At 46.4% G+C, this 20,015-nt stretch overlaps 1 protein-coding gene across 5 annotated transcripts in view; it reads left to right on the top strand.

Annotated features, from left to right (window-relative positions):
• Positions 1-2,293: 2,293 nt before the first annotated feature.
• LOC137436819 (mucosa-associated lymphoid tissue lymphoma translocation protein 1 homolog) overlaps positions 2,294-20,015 on the top strand; it is an 84,495-nt gene continuing 66,773 nt past the window's right edge. For 3 of the 5 annotated variants that reach the window (XR_010986371.2, XR_010986372.2, XM_068130959.2), the window contains exons 1-3: positions 2,315-2,463; positions 5,449-5,517; positions 18,040-18,239. Coding sequence is in view for 3 of the 5 variants with exons in the window: in XM_068130959.2 (XP_067987060.1) it covers positions 2,460-2,463; positions 5,449-5,517; positions 18,040-18,239 (273 nt within the window). In the remaining 2 variants the exon portion in view is untranslated. Of the gene's footprint in view, positions 2,464-5,448; positions 5,518-18,039; positions 18,240-20,015 lie in introns of all 5 variants that reach the window. The other 2 variants (XM_068130958.2, XM_068130957.2) reach the window with 1 other exon arrangement.

Genomic DNA, 20,015 nt, shown 5'->3' with positions numbered 1-20,015 from the left:
CTGTTTTTGGAAGTTTTTTGCAGGGTGAGTGAGAGATACCTTTTCTGTCTTGTTGTGTTCATGCTTGTACACAAATTGTATTCGGTAGTCTGTTGAGCTTTTCACATACTCTGTTAATCCTACAGTCGTCACTCTGTGCACTTGATTGTGTGTGTGTGTGTGTGTGTGTGTGTGTGTGTGTGTGTGTGTGTGTGTGTGTGTGTGTATGCGCTCCCCCATTCTACGTCTCCCTTTCTCTTCCTCACTCCCCCTCTTGCATGACATGACTTCACATCAAGCATTTAAGGCAATATCAAGTGCTCCTATCCCTGGGTTCATCTTGCCTTTAAATACAGAGATCTATGATCATGGAAGAACAGCATGACAAAGTAGAAGGTTGACTAAAGTAAACTTATTAACACAGCTGGTCTAATGGAATTGGTTGGATTCTATGCCATTGTTATTACTATTTGGTTCGATGATTATCTTCCCTTTGATTTTACCTGATGCCAAGTCCTTGTGTCAGGTAGGTGTTTCCAGAAATAATAGAGCTTGCATTGTGGTATACTGGTGTATACTGAGCATCAGAGTGCACCTCATTGGCTTTGTCTTTTAGGATGGAAATGGCTACATCAGTGCGGCAGAATTACGGCATGTAATGACGAACCTTGGGGAGAAACTCACTGATGAGGAGGTGGATGAAATGATCCGGGAGGCAGACATTGACGGGGATGGCCAAGTCAACTATGAAGGTGTGATTTTTGGTCTCGCCCTGAACGAGACTATTGCAACACCTGTATCTGTCTGTCTGTCTGTCCCTGTGTGCTCTCCACATATATATAATTTCAGTTTTAATTTTTTTTCTCTGCAACCGCTTGTCCAATTGATGCAAAACCTTAAACATAGGATGGACTCCCCATGGAGGATATTTTATTGATAACTCTGACATCATAATATGTCACGTGGTATGGCAGCCATATTTGATTAAAGGAACCAATTTGGACATCTTCTCTGAAAGTACTCAACGAAAACAATTGAACCTTTGCATTTGTCATAAACTCCGCATGGGATATCTTTGGTGATAACGATGACATCATCGCTGATGTGTGTATATGATGCAGCCATTCCAGCCAGCAATTCCAGCCATAATTGCTTGAATCAAAATCTTTCTCCAAAACATCTGAAACTTCATATATCTGATCGACGTGGGTGAATAATTAAATTTATGACGTCCCGGTCGTGTGGTCTGGTGGCCATGTTGGAATGAAAAAAAAAATGTTGAATTTTTTTTTTCTCCAGAACCGCCTAACAGATTGATACGAAACTTCATACATATGTTTGACTAGCCACGAGAAATATAGCTTTAATTTTTTTTTTCATATTCATTGACGCAATTTTGCCTTAATATGCACAAAAGTGGTCGTTAAATATCCTAATAATCAATCGATATCAATAAAGCTATGGATAATGGCAATGTATGTGACATAATAGGGTGCATGGATCATACAGGTATATGGGCCATAACATTAGCGTGAAATGGTGGTATTTTTATTCGGAAGAAGCATGCGATGCCAGACAATGTGCTCTACCGAGTTCCGTTCCAATATATTTTTTGTGTACATCATCGAGGCTCATGGGAGAGCTAGAGGAGAAGGGAAGGAGAAGAGCATTACAGACGTGAAAGTGAGACCAAGGGAAGGGGGAGATCAAGGATACATGGGAGTGAACAAGGTGCACACAAATTGAATGAACCACAAGAAGAAGAGGAAGGGGAAAGCAGGGACGAAATCCCAATAACCTGGAAAAAGGGAGCACTTGGGAATGGGGCCATTTGGGGGTATAAGAGATTAAGAGGATGACCTGGGGTAATGGTGAACAGATGTGTTGAAGTCCTGGAGGGAAGAATGGGACTGAACAGACTGGAGAAGTTGATTCAACAGGTGAGAGAACAAATGAGTGTAGGTGAGCAGTGAGCCTGGATTTTGGGAGTTAACAAGAAGAGAGTTACGAGCAGACCATATGGACCCCGCACAAACCTGTGAGGGACAGTCGAGCCAAGATATAGCCATTTTTGTTTTACAACTGTCGATACACCATGTAGTTATCAGGTTGATTGTTAACAAGAGTATCAAGGTGTCTAATTATTTTAAAGAGTACAACAACCACAACAACCACCACCACCACCACCGCCCGCACCAGAATCCACTACCAATGGCATACGTACACACACCGATACTGTGCGCAGTTGTTATAACGAATGTATCGTTCAGAGCGAAGCGGAGAAAGAGGAACGAAGGTTGCGGTTCACAGTGACGTAGAAAGATTGCGGAAGCGCAGTCAGGAGATGCTTACCTACTGTGCGAGTGTGCGCACGTTACAGGTGAGCAACATTGCACGGAAGGTGCGATCGGGTGAGCACGTGCTATCACCAACAGTGATTACGTCGGATTGCCGCGAACTCAAAAACTACTTTACTACTCATGGGTGAGTATTTACACCGTCATTTAAAATTGGCGAATAGAGGATAATTTACTTATGACGTCGTTTAATTTGTAGTGTGAAGTTAAATGACAAAAGTAAGGAAAGAGGGGAGGAAATAGAGTGCAAAAGAGGTGGCGGGAGAATATTGGAAAAGAGGGCAACAACATGGAAACTCGAGGGATTTGGACATTTGGCCCACCATGCCTGTGCTTCATCAACACGTTAATTTAAACTTCTCTACTGTTTCTGCTGCCGAATAACTAACTCTTCTGCATTTATTTTGTTTATACCCCTCATTATTTAAACATCTCCATCTCCATAATTTCAGCGGAGAAAAGGGTAACTTGGATTGGGCAAACTTGGGAAGAGGGGGAGGGGAATTCCACTATTTTGCTTATGTAATATGTAGATGGCCCTGGAAATGCATACACAGTGCCCTCCATAAGTATTGGAACAGTGAAGTCAAATTTGTTATTGTTACGTTTGTCGGGGTAGGAGATGAAATACTTGAGTGAAGTCAGGAATGTATAGTTTAGCATCGACCGTGTGATGCATGGAAAGCCCATTTTGATGTACATAAGCAGGGTAACCGTGCAGGTCGAGTGTTTGCATGTCGCCATAAGCGGTGGCATTTGTGTTAATGAGTTCTAGGAAGTAAGATTAATAAACCCCAGTGTGTAACGCCTCCTGTAATTTTCCCTTTGTTCTTATAAAACTCACTCGGCCAGCCATGCAATCGGCACATTGCCACAACCACACCGACAAGCACGACAGAAACCCAGCACATTTGCCAATCGGCAAGTAAACCCCGACGTCATCCGAACATTCCCGAACAGAGATTAGACTCCGCCCCCCGACGGAGAGGCCACGCCTCGATTTCATCATTGGGCGTCAAGCAAGGCCGTGAGGCCCCGCCCCGAAGACGACAATTGGTCGTGGCCATGGACTGATGTAATTGGACATCAGGATTGGTCGTATGATGTCAGAGAGCTGGAAGGTTCGAGGAGAGAAATAATTTGTTATCTCTCTCTCTCTCTCTGGTCCTGGAGTGTGTGGCGAACGGTCGTATTTCTTTTGACTCTCCTTGGTTCTGGCAATCGGATCGGCAGTTGCTTTTGTTCTTTGTCCCTGGCTTGGCTGTTCCTGGCTCGTGTGCGGGCACGCTTGACCGGCGCCATTGTTTGGGCGCTTCGACGCGCTGGTCACTTGGGTTTGATGACCACCGAGCTCCTCAAAGTCCTCGTTGAGACGCAAAGCTCAGTACCAGCCAACTTGAAACATTAATTTTCTTTAATCATTCTCTTGTTTGTACAAGTATGAGTGGAGACGTCTCAATATAGGAATTCGTTTTACTTTACCTTTCGTTTTTATTATCCTTGCATTCATTTTCATTAAGCCTGGTGTTGGCGCCGGCTTGGGATCCTAGGATCCTGAGTTCGAATCCCGGTTGATTGCTGAATTAACGGCGGGGGGGGGGGGGGGGGGGGGAGACTCAGCCAGTCATCCTTCAGAGGTCAGCAAATTGAGTACCAGCATGCTGGGATGAATGAACCTGGTGTGTACCCCGATTTAGAATAGGTACACCGTATCCCTGCGCATCATAAGAGGTGACTAAGGGTTGGCGTCAGGAAGGGCATCCGACCATAAAACATTGCCTCAAACAGGGAACCATGATTGTAATGGGGCCACAATGATAACCCCCGTTCTAGCGGGGAAAAATGGCCTTAAAACAATCATTCATTCATTCATTCATTTTCATTAAATCCTTTATTTTTGGAATTTCATTCTTGTATTGTGAATTTTTCTGTCTCGTATTTGTGTTTGTGGGTCGAGTAATAACCCCATGGGCGGCCGTCCGATTAGATAAGGCTTTGGGCCTTTCCCGCGCACGCGTAAAAAGATAATCCCGCCAAGTTTGGAAATACGCCTCGGAGTTAAAGCAACGTTTGGCTATCTGTCGCCCGTGATCTTAATTGCTTTGTGTGTGTGTGGCGGACACCCATACCAATACACACACACACACACACGTACACAGACGGACACACACACACACACACACACACACAGGGACACAGACACTGACACGGACGGACACACACACACTGACATGGACGGACACACACACACACACACACACATACGGACACACACACCCCACAGACACACACACGCCACACACACACACACCACACGCACAAACACACACACACACACACGCCACACACACACAGTGACACGTTTAGACCTCGTTTGGTTATTAATGCCACTGGACTATCAGGATGGTTCAGATTGATATTCATGGAGTTTTACAAAGTCAAAGTTTGATTCACTGGGAATCCTTGACACTTGTTCCGCATTTGAATGATCAAAGCAGACCACTGACCCAGAGGTTGAGCTTCATATAGACTGAGTATCAAAATTTGTTGTTTTTATTGATCTTGAGGATGATTCTTGTTTTACTATTTGCAAGGGATTGCTTTTTCACTTTCTAATTTGTTAAGAAACTATCTGCATTTATCTTGTTATGAATACTTTCACATCCTTTCTGTGCAGTCTATTGGACACAATGCAAATTGGCCATCTATTCATTACATTCTCTGAAATGGCAGAATCTCTTTTACCTCTTCCCAATGCATACCATAACACACCATAACACCCTACACCCACACTCCCACTTACTCCGGCTTCCTCTCAACATCCTGTCATCACTTCCCAATTCTCCTCCACTGTCTTACGCTTCCTTCACTTTTTAAATCCCTACTCTTCCCTTTATTTTCTCATTTAATTTCCTCAACGACCCATCCCACCTTGTGCGTACATAATAAATAGATGCCCCCATAAATGAGCAGTACTACTGCTTGAATCTCATTTACCTAGTCTGTTTTCCTTGTATTGTTTTATGACCATAATCTTTCCATGTAAATATTTCAGAATTCTAAGAAAAGTGTATGCCCGTGGAGACTCACAAGTTTTTATTTTGTTTTACAGCTTCCAAATTGGACATGGAGCATCATAAAGATAATATAGCCATGGGTGCACATGGCTTGCACATCTCAAGTATGTATGAATGAGGGTATTTGTTCTCATTATTAAGGGTATTCAATTTAACCTGCATGGAAGGTAACACGAACCATTTCTGTGTGACAACATCCATTTTAAGTTTGGTCCAGAGGTTGGGTGTGTGACAAGGCGGACATTATGGGATTTGGCTGACAATCCGAATCTGAGAATTTTAAAAGTGATTCTTCACCATTGAGAGATAGTGCCAAAACCGATATACAGCACGATATCCCAAATATTTGTGGACGGATTCGGACGAAACTTGGTGGACAGGCATACAACATGTATACTGTTCAGCCTTGCGGAGGTATGTGCTCTACCGAGGGCCGTTCTAGTTGTTGTATAACCCTGGGCAGTTCTCTCGAACAAGTGAGAGGAAGAGAAGAGGAGACGAGAGGAGACAAAAGGAGAGGAGACGAGAGGAGAGGAGAGGAGACGAGAGGAGAGGAGAGGAGATGAGACGAGACGAGACGAGAGGAGAGGAGACGAGACGAGACGAGACGAGACGAGAGGAGAGGAGAGGAGATGAGACGAGACGAGAGGAGAGGACACAAGAGGAGACGAGACGAGAGGAGATGAGAGGAGACGAGAGAAGACGAGAGGACACGAGAGGAGAGGAGACGAGACGAGAGGAGAGGAGACGAGAGGACACGAGAGGAGAGGAGAGGAGATGAGAGGACACGAGAGGAGACGAGAGGAGAGGAGAGGAGATGAGACGAGACGAGAGGACACAAGAGGAGATGAGAGGACACGAGAGGAGAGGAGACGAGAGGAGAGGAGATGAGACGAGAGGACACGAGAGGAGACGAGAGGACACGAGAGGAGACGAGAGGACACGAGAGGAGACGAGAGGAGACGAGAGGACACGAGAGGAGACGAGACAAGACGACACGAGACGAGACGAGACGAGAGGACACGAGAGGAGACGAGACGAGACGAGAGGACACGAGAGGAGACGAGATGAGACGAGACAAGACGACACGAGAGGAGACGAGACGAGACGAGACGAGACGACACGAGACGAGACGAGACGAGACGAGAGGACACAAGAGGAGACGAGACGAGAGGAGACGAGACGAGAGGACACGAGAGGAGACGAGACGAGACGAGACAAGACGACACGAGACGAGACGAGACGAGACGACACGAGAGGAGACGAGACGAGAGGACACGAGACGAGACGAGACAAGACGACACGAGACGAGACGAGAGGAGACGAGACGAGACGAGACGAGACGAGACGACACGAGACGAAACGAGACGAGACGAGAGGACACAAGAGGAGACGAGACGAGAGGAGACGAGACGAGACGAGAGGACACGAGAGGAGACGAGACGAGACGAGACAAGACGACACGAGACGAGACGAGACGAGACGAGACGAGAGGACACGAGAGGAGACGAGACGAGACGAGAGGACACGAGAGACGAGAGGAGAGGAGAGGAGAGGACACGAGACGAGACGAGACAAGACGAGACGAGAGAAAGAAAGAAGTGAGAGAAAGAAAGAAGTGAGAGAAAGAAAGAAGTGAGAGAAAAGAGACAGAGACGTGGGAAAGGTCCATGGGGACCGATCGGCACCATGACCGTGACCGCGCTGGCCTGACGAATCCGGGCAGCAGGAAAGAATGGGGAATATTTGGCCCCCGACTTGCATTGGGGGAGTACAACCACCACATAGCGGCGTCCCTGATAGTTATGCCATTCTAGTTTTCGGAAGCGGTGGCCAGGCCTTTCAGACTGCAAAGGTTAGGGTAAGAATTTGGAATTTGTTCCACATTGCTGACGATAAGTCACCTACTTTATAAAAATTGATACAATTAATTGTTTATCTTGTTTGCTGATGCAGATTGCCACTAGCCTTCAAAGAGACGAGTATTCTGGTATATGGTAAGGTCGTTTAATATCACTGCTTGCTCTACAGTAGTTTTGATCAAGGTTGTGAGAATTGCCCTGGAGAACTATGTTGTTTTATGGTTGGGACGCGTGTTCTATTCTCTCGTGCACTGTGCAGACTATCTGGTCTTCGATGAGCTTTTGCTTGAAACTTCAATGGTTTAAAATGGAAAGAGCATTCATAAATGTTGTATATAAGGGGCCACAGGCCTTTCAAAGTATCTGATATGTATACATTGTATACTGTAACGATTTTGAGAAGTGTAACGGGTTTTGAGAAGTGTAACGGGTTTTGAGGAGTGTAACAATTTTGGAGGAAGGGTAACGGATGTGAAGAGTATGGCTTTGGTATGGTAACATCCTGGTAATGTAAATAATGGTCGCAGCCGTCCTCCTAATTAATTTCATAGAACATACACGCAGGTCACGATATATCTTTTAAATAGTGTATTTCCTTATTCCATGTAGGCTAAGTATGTGTTTTCCACTAGATTGACTTTGCATTGTATCAAACAAAATAAGCGTAGGCCCTTCCAATTTCCCCAAAACCTCCCTTCCAATTGCCTTCCGCATTTTGGCTGGTTTTCTTCAAACCACCATTGGCCACGAGGTAAGGTTGGGGAAGAAAGGCGTGTCTCCACCTCGTCATAAGAAGCAAGGAGTGAACCAGCCCTAACAGCCAATCAACACCGCGGTGAGTGACCCGGTAGGCGCGCCCTCGGAGTCGGCGGCTTGATTTCGCTGGAGGTGATAAAAGCGACTGCAGGGGACTGCTTTACCAGTGGAGATGAGTAGAGATGACTGGAGAGGAGCAACGAGGCTGCACCAAAGAGAGGCCTTGAGAGATACGCTGGGGGATGACCTGGAAGAGGAGCGCAATCCACCGCAAGCCCTACCTACCTACCTACCTACCTACCTGCCTGCCTGCAATACCCCCCTGTCGTTGGAGAGACGCGCTGAACGGAGGGAGACGGCTCCACCCCAGGAAGAGGAGCAGGTGTGCCGAGCCAGCGCGTGACGGCCGCGGATACGCGACGGAGGTTTTCCCGCCAAAACCGCGAGGGGTGCTGCGGCCTCCGACTTTGCCTTCCTCTCAAGCAATCAACCTCGAGCCATTACCTGCCTGCAATATCCACCGTGTGAGTGTGAACGTCCTGTCCTACTCGTTTGTCTTGGGGATTAAGTAAATGAAATAGAATAAGTTAACAATGCACTGTGTGACTGCTCTTTTCCATCTATTGCTGTAAATAATATTGGTCGCTCTAAAATATTGCTTGTGTGTGTATAATAAATCTGTTCTTCCTCCAAACTCTGTCTTTCTTCTCTCTTCTTCTCTTTCGGTCGTTTTAGAGGTTTCCCAATTGAATATCTGTAGCGCGATTAGTCAACGTTCGGTTGGAATCGGGTTCTAATCGGGGAGTAACTGTTCGGACGCGGTTAAATACACCACCGCTCGGTAAAATAACATCCAAAAACCGTGTCCGTAACAATTGGTGTCGAGGAGTCGGATTCGGACCCGGGACTAAATTTGTTAGGCCCAAATTTAAAAAAAAAAAAAAAAATCTTGGTCAAAATTACGAGCTGCCAAAATTGTGTTGTTTTATAAAACCCGAATTTTGAGATCGCGCCATGGACAATCAAGGCGATCGGATGTCGGTGGGGGAGATAGACGGGTTAGGGGTAACCCAGGAACCAGGGGAAATGTATGTGGAAGAAAGGGAGGAGGAGAGCAATGAGGAGGCGGTTGAGGGAGTAGCAGGCGTGCAAAATGGCGTCCTCGCGCACGTGGGTGTAGCGGCACCAAATTTTGCCACGCCCGCGACAGTAGCAGCGCCGCCGTTGGATTCGGACCTTTTGTTGCTACAAATCGGTGCCCTTATGGACAAAATGAGGGACGAAGCAAGGGCTGATAGTGCGAAAATGGAAAGCAGAATGATGGGGGTAATGAGGGACGAAGCGAGGGGTACCGTTAAGGAGTTAGACAAGAAATTTGAGGGATTAGACAATGGGATAGAAGGGGTGAAAAATGGGTTAATGGGGGTAGAAAACAGAATGGCCGCTCAAGAGAATCAGTTAGAGGGGGTGAAAAATGGGTTAATGGGGTTAGAAAATAGGATGGAGGACAAATTGCGGGAAATGGGGGAACAATCCGCCCGGGAAATCGAACAGATGGGGAACCAGATGGAGGAAATACGACGAGGGGTGAGTGAGGAGGTCTCGGGGCTACGCGAGGAGGTAAAGCGAGGCGAAAAGCGTATCGAGAAAGAGGTGAGAAATAATACGGTAAAGTTACAGGGGGGAATAGAAGATCTGACGAAAGGAGTAGAACAGCTGACGGTGGGACAAAAAGAACTAGCGGACCAAGTGGAAAAGAACACTGCAATCATCGGGGGTTTAAAAGCAACACAAAAGGACATTAAAAATGAATTAATAGCGACACAAAAGGAATGTCAAATGGTACATGAGGGATTGACGAAGAGGTTGGAAGAGGTGACAGAAGTAATGGAGACGAAGGACCGGGAGGTAAGGACGCACATAGAAACGGTTAAAGTAGCAATGGAGGAAGAAATCGAGGGGGCGCACCGGGAGCTGAAAGAGGTAAAGGAAAAATTAGAGGAGGTGGAAGAAGGGGTGAGTGAAATTAAGAAGAGACGGAGGGAAGCTAAGAGGGAGATAAAGGAGGAAGTCATGGATTATGTACAAGGTCTGTGTTCAAATCATGATGTGATGCTCACTAACCAAATAAAGAGTTTGCAGGTGGCAAAGGAGGGGCGGAGACGAAGTACGGAGGTGAGTGGCAATGTATATGATGTGAGGAAAGCTTCAGTCGGCTTGGGGATTGGTTTGGATCCGGGTGTTCGTGAAAGGCCGTTGGTGAAGTGTGTGACAGGTCAGGTGTGCGAAAAAAGAGGTGTGCGAGAATGTCCGACCATGGGGTGTGTGAGGAAAAAGTGCACGCCGAGGAGTGAGTGTGCCGTCAGGAGTGAGCCGGTCGAAGCGCGTGTGCGAGGGGGTACATGGAAGCGCGGTGTGGTGAGTGTTACGGAGGAAGTAACGAGAGAGTGTACACCTGTGGTGAGTGTTACGGAGGAAGTAACGAGAGAGTGTACACCTGTGGTGAGTGTTACGGAGGAAGTAACGAGAGAGTGTACACCTGTGGTGAGTGTTACAGAGGATGTAACGGGAGGGTGTGCGCGAGAAAGGTGTGTAACGGACAGGTGCATGGGGAAAGCGCATGCTGTCAAGAGTAAGGGTGAGTGCGCGACCGAGAGTGGAGGTGAGAGTAGTGAGAGTGAAACGGAGCGTGAGTTGGTTGTGGCAGGTGAGCGAGGATGTACACCTGGAATAGAAGGATGCACACCTGGAATGGTAGAGCGTGAGTGGGAATGCACGCTGGAATTGGTAGTGAGACACGTGGTTGGGTGTGCGGGTGAGAGCACACCTGTGATTGTCACAAGGGAGGTGACCGAGGAGGGGGCGCGAAGCGGTGTATTGGTGAGGTGTGCGAGCAACGAATGTGTGCCAAAGTGTTCGGTGGTCAGGTGTGTGACCAAGTCGGTGAGCGGAGTGAGTGTACCGAGGTGTGAAAGGAAAGGTACGAGGAGCATGGGCACAGCTGGATGTGTGAGCAAGGAACGGGCTGCGGGGTGTAAGCGTCCAGGTGAAGCATCGACGTTAGACGGGGTAGAGTTTAGAACGACTTATATCCGAATCAGGCCCTCGGTGCGCGTCGGGCAGCTTCGCGTGCCGCGAGGATCAGCGGGGATCCGAACCACGGCGGTTTCGAAAGAACCGCCGTACGCGATCCACGCTATGCCTCGCTTGGAACGGCCGCGGCCGGGCTCCACTAGGCGGAGCGGGCAGCTGGATAGGAAGGGTCGTTATGGCGACCACGTTTTGTTGAGACGTGCCGGCAGGTCGAGATCGGGACATTGGATGGCTCCACGCCGAGGTGGTGCATGGGATCTCGGCCCGGGTAAGCCTCCGTCCCTGCCCCGAATGCGGGACGTATCCAGCCGCTGGCACAAAAGAACCCGCGTTCATTGCTCGGCTGTACGAAGCCGGGCTGTAGATGTGAATTGGCGCACCGAGAGGATGTGATAAGTAGACGGGTGATGGTGATAGTGATAGTAGTGATTTGAAACGAAATTTAGAAAAGTGAATAGAATTGGCAGTAAATGGAAAATTTTTGAATTGTTGGATTTGGACGAGCGAAATTGGTAGTGAGAGACCCCCGATGTGGTGGGATGGCAAATCCACCATCCCTCACAGGTGGGGGCAAATGCGCAATAGTTTATGGGGTGGCTATGACAACCGAGCCAGGGAGGGCTTGGATAATGATAGGGATCTAGCGAAGATGACCTTAGGTAACGATAAGGTTAGTTAGTGACTGATACCTGTAGTGGGGACGCAGGTAGATTAGTGTGGATTATAATGACGTGGGAGCGCAATAGTTTAAAGGGACGACTGGGAAGCGCAAGTTTCAGAGGGGAGAAGTTAGCGGAGATGATGCCGTGTGTGGGAGTGATTGAACAGGTGTGATTGCACAGGTGTGCAACTGAACAGGTGGATGGAGCAGTGTATGAGTGAGTGATGGTGATTGTGTATTGTGATGACCAAGTGGTCCAGGAAGAAAGGAGGGTGCAGGTGGCACCAGGTGAGATTGCACAGGTGTGCAACGACAGGTGAATGAAGAACAGGTGTATGTGGCTGTGTGGAATAAATGGTAGTGTGGAATATCTGGAGTATTGGAATGGATGGTCGTGGAGTGAGTATGGTGGAAATTGTGGAGTGGAGTGGATGGTGCGAAGGTGTGAATGGGGGAAGAGTGGACCCCCATCACGGATACCCGGGGCGGGTAGTGTAAGTGTTAGGTAGAGGGTATAGGTAAATTGTAGTTGGATATTGGCATCTGTGGTGCGGGTGACAGAATGGTATGTGGATGGGTGCGTTGGTGTTGTGGAAATGGCTGGGCGTGTAGCCTGTTAGTGTGTGTAGTTGGTTTGGGCACTCCACCACTGTAAGGATGTCGGCCAGGTGAGGCCGCAGGTGGGCTCTGGGAGCCGGTAGTAGTTGTGTGGATGGGGCCCGAGGATCCGGAGGACGGACCCGGGTAGCCCAGTGCCAGAGGGCACCAAGGGGTGACAGAGCCAGGAGAGGGGCTGCCCCCAGTTAGATAGGTTAGGGTGAGGAGCTAGGTAAGCTCGGGTGGCAACTACAGTGGTGGAGGTGTGCAGGTGGGTAGACCTGTTGGGAGAGGTACACGTCGCAGCCCAGAAATTGTGCTAGAGCACCGGGAGATGAATCGGGGGAGTGAGACCCCAAAATTGAGGAGCACCACAGTTTGGCCAATGGGAATTGGTTATTAGAACCCATAGTGTAAGTTGGCCAATGAATTGGCAGGGAAAGACCCCGGGTAGTGTAAAGTGTGTTAAAATCATTTAGAGGATAGTTAGGATGAAGGATCTCCTCACACCATCTGCATCCACTCACCTGAGGTGACAGGTACTCCACACCATGCCATGTTTTGATTATTTTTTATGATGCAAATGTTTGGATTGTGAGACGCATCATGACGTGGGTGTGACATTGTGCTTTGATGTTCCATCTCTGCCTCCTTATGAGGATTGATGATGAATTTGGTGATGGCAAATTTTGAAGTAAAGGGATTGTGGGGACGAATTTGGTATAGGGGAAATATGGGGAAGACGTGACAGTAGTGACGAATTTGTAAATGTGTAGATTTTTGTACATATGGGGTGAGAACAAGGGTAGGGTAGGTGACAAGGGGGTGACGTACGGTAGGGACGAGCTTTCTCACTTCGCCCTCCGTACGCATTTCACCTTGCATTGCCTTGTTTGACGTGTACCCTTGTGACCTTACCCCTCGCTCAATTGTCTTTCTTTTGTCTCCCACATGACCTGTGCGCCATTGGGTGCCGAGGGGAGCGTGCGTGAGGTGGCCATTGTGCGCCCGAGATTCCCAGAACCAGCACGCATTGCGTTGATGTACCACTTTATGGACCGCTGTTCGGCGGCCAAGTACCACTTGATGGACCCCAGGTTCTGGGGCAGAGCACCTCTGTTGGAGACCGGCCATAGTGGCCAGGGAATCTTGCTTGCGGACCTCGGTAAGGTGGCACCTATGCCAGACAGGTGGACCACCCTTAGTTGGCCCCTGAGGCCCTAAATAAAAATGGACACAAGTTGTGCTTTTTTTAGTATGTCCAAATAGGCCGCATGAAGCCAGAAGACGTCGGGAAGAACATCGGCCCAGCAGAGAAGGAGAAGACCACCACCAGTTGTTTTGTTGTGTTTATTATGAACCATGGTAACCGCACCGGATGGTGTTTTTGGGTGCTTTGTGGTGTTTGGGTGCTTTTGGGTGCTTTGGTGGTATTGGTACTGGTGCATCGATGCAATGCGTGCTGTCTCCTCCCTCCCAACAGGAATTTCTTTCTCTTGTTCCCTAAAAAGAAAAAGAAAAAAACACACAGGTCCTGGGTTGCGTTGTAAATAAGAAATCACGTCATTGTAAATAATGCTCCCCCCCCGTAAATGTATAGTTTCAGAATAATTCCGTAATTCGGTTAGCTGTGGGCTTGAGTCTGTTAGACAGGATGCAATGCAATAGGGGGACATACTTATTTGTGTTTTAAAATTGTCACACTCAGGGTCAGGTTAATTGTAGAGGGAATTACACCTACATGTCACACTCAGTTAAGTCTAGTAGGCCCGAGGACGTGCCTGAAGAAAGGAGGGTGCAGTGTAACGATTTTGAGAAGTGTAACGGGTTTTGAGAAGTGTAACGGGTTTTGAGGAGTGTAACAATTTTGGAGGAAGGGTAACGGATGTGAAGAGTATGGCTTTGGTATGGTAACATCCTGGTAATGTAAATAATGGTCGCAGCCGTCCTCCTAATTAATTTCATAGAACATACACGCAGGTCACGATATATCTTTTAAATAGTGTATTTCCTTATTCCATGTAGGCTAAGTATGTGTTTTCCACTAGATTGACTTTGCATTGTATCAAACAAAATAAGCGTAGGCCCTTCCAATTTCCCCAAAACCTCCCTTCCAATTGCCTTCCGCATTTTGGCTGGTTTTCTTCAAACCACCATTGGCCACGAGGTAAGGTTGGGGAAGAAAGGCGTGTCTCCACCTCGTCATAAGAAGCAAGGAGTGAACCAGCCCTAACAGCCAATCAACACCGCGGTGAGTGACCCGGTAGGCGCGCCCTCGGAGTCGGCGGCTTGATTTCGCTGGAGGTGATAAAAGCGACTGCAGGGGACTGCTTTACCAGTGGAGATGAGTAGAGATGACTGGAGAGGAGCAACGAGGCTGCACCAAAGAGAGGCCTTGAGAGATACGCTGGGGGATGACCTGGAAGAGGAGCGCAATCCACCGCAAGCCCTACCTACCTACCTACCTACCTACCTGCCTGCCTGCAATACCCCCCTGTCGTTGGAGAGACGCGCTGAACGGAGGGAGACGGCTCCACCCCAGGAAGAGGAGCAGGTGTGCCGAGCCAGCGCGTGACGGCCGCGGATACGCGACGGAGGTTTTCCCGCCAAAACCGCGAGGGGTGCTGCGGCCTCCGACTTTGCCTTCCTCTCAAGCAATCAACCTCGAGCCATTACCTGCCTGCAATATCCACCGTGTGAGTGTGAACGTCCTGTCCTACTCGTTTGTCTTGGGGATTAAGTAAATGAAATAGAATAAGTTAACAATGCACTGTGTGACTGCTCTTTTCCATCTATTGCTGTAAATAATATTGGTCGCTCTAAAATATTGCTTGTGTGTGTATAATAAATCTGTTCTTCCTCCAAACTCTGTCTTTCTTCTCTCTTCTTCTCTTTCGGTCGTTTTAGAGGTTTCCCAATTGAATATCTGTAGCGCGATTAGTCAACGTTCGGTTGGAATCGGGTTCTAATCGGGGAGTAACTGTTCGGACGCGGTTAAATACACCACCGCTCGGTAAAATAACATCCAAAAACCGTGTCCGTAACAATACTATACTATACTATACTATACAATACTATACTATACTATACAATTGTGAGACGTGTGGACAATCAACATTTGTGCTTCAACCCCCGAGTTGTCTTTTAATCATCACTCTCAGTCATTCATTTTTAGCTTAACTGGAATTGGAATTCCAGATAAGGTATTATCATCATGCACCGTCCATCCGTCGGTCTCCTGTTTCGACTTCTCCGGCCAAACCGCTGAGCTGAACCGGCCGAAATTTGGCAGCAAGGTGTTCCGCTCCTGACTGGTAACGGGGATTGCAAAGCTCATTCCGGTCACTTTGCTGGAAAAGATAAGGTATTGTCATCATGCACCGTCCACCTGTTGGTCTTCTGTTTCGACTTCTCCTGCCAAACCGCTGCACCGATCCGGCTGAAATTTGGCAGCAAGGTTCCGCTCCTGACTGGTAACGGGGATTGCAAAGCTCGTTCCAGTCACTTTGCTGGAAAAGATAAGGTATTGTCATCATGCACCGTCCATCCGTTGGTCTTCTGTTTCGACTTCTCCGGCCAAACCGCTGCACCGATCCGGCTGAAATTTGGCAGCAAGGTTCCGCTCCTGACTGGTAACGGGGATTGCAAAGCTCGTTCCAGTCACTTTGCTGGAAAAGATAAGGTATTGTCATCGTGCACCGTCCATCCATCGGTCTCCTGTTTCGACTTCTCCGGCCAAACCGCTGCACCGATCCGGCTGAAATTTTGGCAGCAAGGTTCCGCTCCTGACTGGTAACGGGGATTGCAAAGCTCGTTCCAGTCACTTTGCTGGAAAAGATAAGGTATTGTCATCATGCACCGTCCATCCGTTGGTCTTCTGTTTCGACTTCTCCGGCCAAACCGCTGCACCGATCCGGCTGAAATTTGGCAGCAAGGTTCCGCTCCTGACTGGCAACGGGGATTGCAAAGCTCGTTCCAGTCACTTTGCTGGAAAAGATAAGGTATTGTCATCGTGCACCGTCCATCCGTCGGTCTCCTGTTTCAACTTCTCCGGCCAAACCGCTGCACCGATCCGGCTGAAATTTGGCAGCAAGGTTCCGCTCCTGACTGGCAACGGGGATTGCAAAGCTCGTTCCAGTCACTTTGCTGGAAAAGATAAGGTATTGTCATCATGCACCGTCCATCCGTTGGTCTTCTGTTTCGACTTCTCCGGCCAAACCGCTGCACCGATCCGGCTGAAATTTGGCAGCAAGGTTCTGCTCCTGACTGGTAACAGGGATTGCAAAGCTCGTTCCGGTCACTTTGCTATTGTTCCTCTTTGCTGGAACTGGAATCTAAATCTAGCCAGAGGTCACCAGCTTGATCAAATGCCATTGCAGTTCATCTAAATAAGACCTCTGGGTGAAGATTTTCCTCGGAACACAAGATTTCTGCTGGATGTCTGTAGCAATGTTTATTGGATTGAACCTCCAAGACTGCAATGCTTGAAGTTTCCTGAGCTATCCCATTTGGAAGGATATTTCCATGGGGCAATATCAAAGCTCGAAAGGAGCACTGCGTGATGATCTAATATGTAGGTAGACGATTAAATCAATTACGTATATGGCCTATTTGAACTTGATCTTCTCTTATGCAAGACAAAGCCAGATCATGAAAAATGAATGCATCGAGTCCAGAGCCGAAAAGCATTATGAAAGCAAGGAAAGCAAAAGTGAAAACCGTTTCCTGGAAAAGAAAGAAAACGAGAGCCTGAAACAAATGTTAAAATAGGAAGAGGAAGTTGAGAATGCAAGTAAAACGGAAGAAGACAATTTAGTCAAGAGCGAGGTTGGATAGACGCAGTAGGCCAGAAAGGGAAAGTGTTACAATGACGTAAAATGAGCAGAAAGTATGGAATCGTTCGTTCTAATGCATGTAGGGCCGGGAGTCGATTATGAGTTTGGCCTGCAGATATGTATTTCCTATGCATGGCGTTTGTGCTGCTGGTGCGGTTTCACCAGTAGGTTATGGAAGGAATTTGGAATTTGACCTTTTTCGTAGAAATGTCATGGGATTTTTAACGTACACCAGCTAATGCTCGGAGACGGGTCTCCAGCTTGATCTCCATGCGTGGGACAGCATATTCGTTAACGCAGCACTCCGCCTGTGAAACACTAATCCAGCAGTTGATTGTCAGTCTTCGGATCAAAACTAGAATAGACAGCTCAAATGTGAGTGCGCTACCTCCTGTTACCACCTTGCAAGTCTGTATAGAATTACACATGTGGATCAGATACTTGTCCATACATGCATTGCTATGGTAACTACAAAGTAGTGACATTTATGGGCGTCAACTACCAATACTGTAATGCTTGAAGCTGCTTCAGCCATTGCTGGAGCAATCTCTGGGCAATCGTCCAATTGTATTAGAGAGGACCCATTGACTCAGGACTTACTAGGCAGAGCAGGTTGCTTCTGGAAATCTTGCACTAATAACCTGGTGAGCAGATTCCAATGGGAAGTCAATTTTGATATTTGTTTTTTTCTTGTGTACTCAACTTCACACCACCAATAGAGGAGCTTATTTTGACGTAAATCTGAGGCTCGTAGTGGAGCTTGTAGATAAATAAGCCCTTTCAGGGGCTGAGTCTGACAAATGTGCTCCTCGTGTCCTGCAGTGTCTGCTAAAGTAAAGATTGTTCAACAGCCGCAGTCATTGGCGATTGCGGCAGGATGGTCTGCCTCCCTCATCTGTCGGGCTAAGGAAGAGCAAGGTCCTTCCAGGCACTTAAGGCCTGCTGCAAGTCAATCCTCCTGTGTAGCAGAGGCTGCTGAACAGGAGGTTCTGCGTTACCAATGGTTCCACAACCACAACAAGGTACCATCAATAAGCCAGCCACGTAACGGCAAATATAGTACCGTATTACAGTGTGGGTAAAGTAGTCTTTGATGCAGAAAGTGTGATTCATGTTTTAATTGACATATACTGTAATTAATTTTTCACTTTGAAAAAGCAAATTAGTGAATTTCTTCAAAACATGACACAAATTGAAAGCCTGTTCATTATATGTGCGGTCACGTTTTATATGGGGTTGAGTGGAGAATAGAATGAAATTAAATTTGTGCATGAACTGATTTCTACTTTGCGACTAACATTTACTGTTATGTGACATAATGTGACATGTGACATAATGTTATGCATGTGACATAATGTCATGGACAAATAACCAGTGACATAACCAGGAAAAAAAACCAGGAAAATAACCAGGAAAAATAATGTGACATAACCAGGAAAAAACCAGGAAAAAACCAGGAAAAATAATGTGACATAACCAGGAAAAAACCAGGAAAAATAATGTGACATAACCAGGAAAAAAACCAGGAAAATAAAAGGAAAAATAATGACATAACCAGGAAAAAAAACCCAGGAAAATAACCAGGAAAAATAATGACATAACCAGGAAAAAAACCAGGAAAAATAATGTGACATAACCAGGAAAAATAATGTGACATAACCAGGAAAATAACCAGGAAAAATAATGACATAACCAGGAAAAATAATGTGACATAACCAGGAAAAAAACAGGAAAATAACCAGGAAAAATAATATGACATAACCAGGAAAAAAACCAGGAAAAATAATGTGACATAACCAGGAAAAAAACAGGAAAATAACCAGGAAAAATAATGTGACATAACCAGGATAAAACCAGGAAAATAACCAGGAAAAATAATGTGACATAACCAGGAAAAAAACAGGAAAATAACCAGGAAAAAAAACCCAGGAAAATAACCAGGAAAAATAATGTGACATAACCAGGAAAATAACCAGGAAAAATAATGTGACATAACCAGGAAAAATAATGTGACATAACCAGGAAAAATAATGTGACATAACCAGGAAAAAACCAGGAAAATAACCAGGAAAAATAATGTGACATAACCAGGAAAAAAACAGGAAAATAACCAGGAAAAATAATATGACAACCAGGAAAAAACCAGGAAAATAACCAGGAAAAATAACGTGTCATAACCAGGAAAATAACCAAGAAAAATAATGACATAACCAGGAAAAAAACCAGGAAAAATAATATGACAACCAGGAAAAATAATGTGACATAACCAGGAAAAATAATGTGACATAACCAGGATAACACCAGGAAAATAACCAGGAAAAATATGACAACCAGGAAAAAAACCAGGAAAAATAATGACATAACCAGGAAAAAAACCAGGAAAAATAATATGACAACCAGGAAAATAACCAGGAAAAATAATGTGACATAACCAGGAAAAATAATGACATATCCAGGAAAAAAACAGGAAAATAACCGGGAAAAATAATGACATAACCAGGATAAAACCAGGAAAATAACCAGGAAAAATAATGACATAACCAGGAAAAACAGGAAAATAACCAGGAAAAATAATGTGACATAACCAGGAAAAAAACAGGAAAATAACCAGGAAAAATAATGTGACATAACCAGGATAAAACCAGGAAAATAACCAGGAAAAATAATGTGACATAACCAGGAAAAAAAACCCAGGAAAATAACCAGGAAAAAAACCCAGGAAAATAACCAGGAAAAATAATGTGACATAACCAGGAAAATAACCAGGAAAAATAATGTGACATAACCAGGAAAAAAAA

This window comes from Myxine glutinosa, chromosome 11 (assembly GCF_964187855.1).
Source record: "Myxine glutinosa chromosome 11, kmMyxGlut1.1, whole genome shotgun sequence".
Taxonomy (NCBI): Eukaryota; Metazoa; Chordata; class Myxini; order Myxiniformes; family Myxinidae; genus Myxine; species Myxine glutinosa.
The sequence above is the reverse complement of the archived record's forward strand: the minus strand, read 5'-3'. Positions and strand labels throughout refer to the sequence as shown.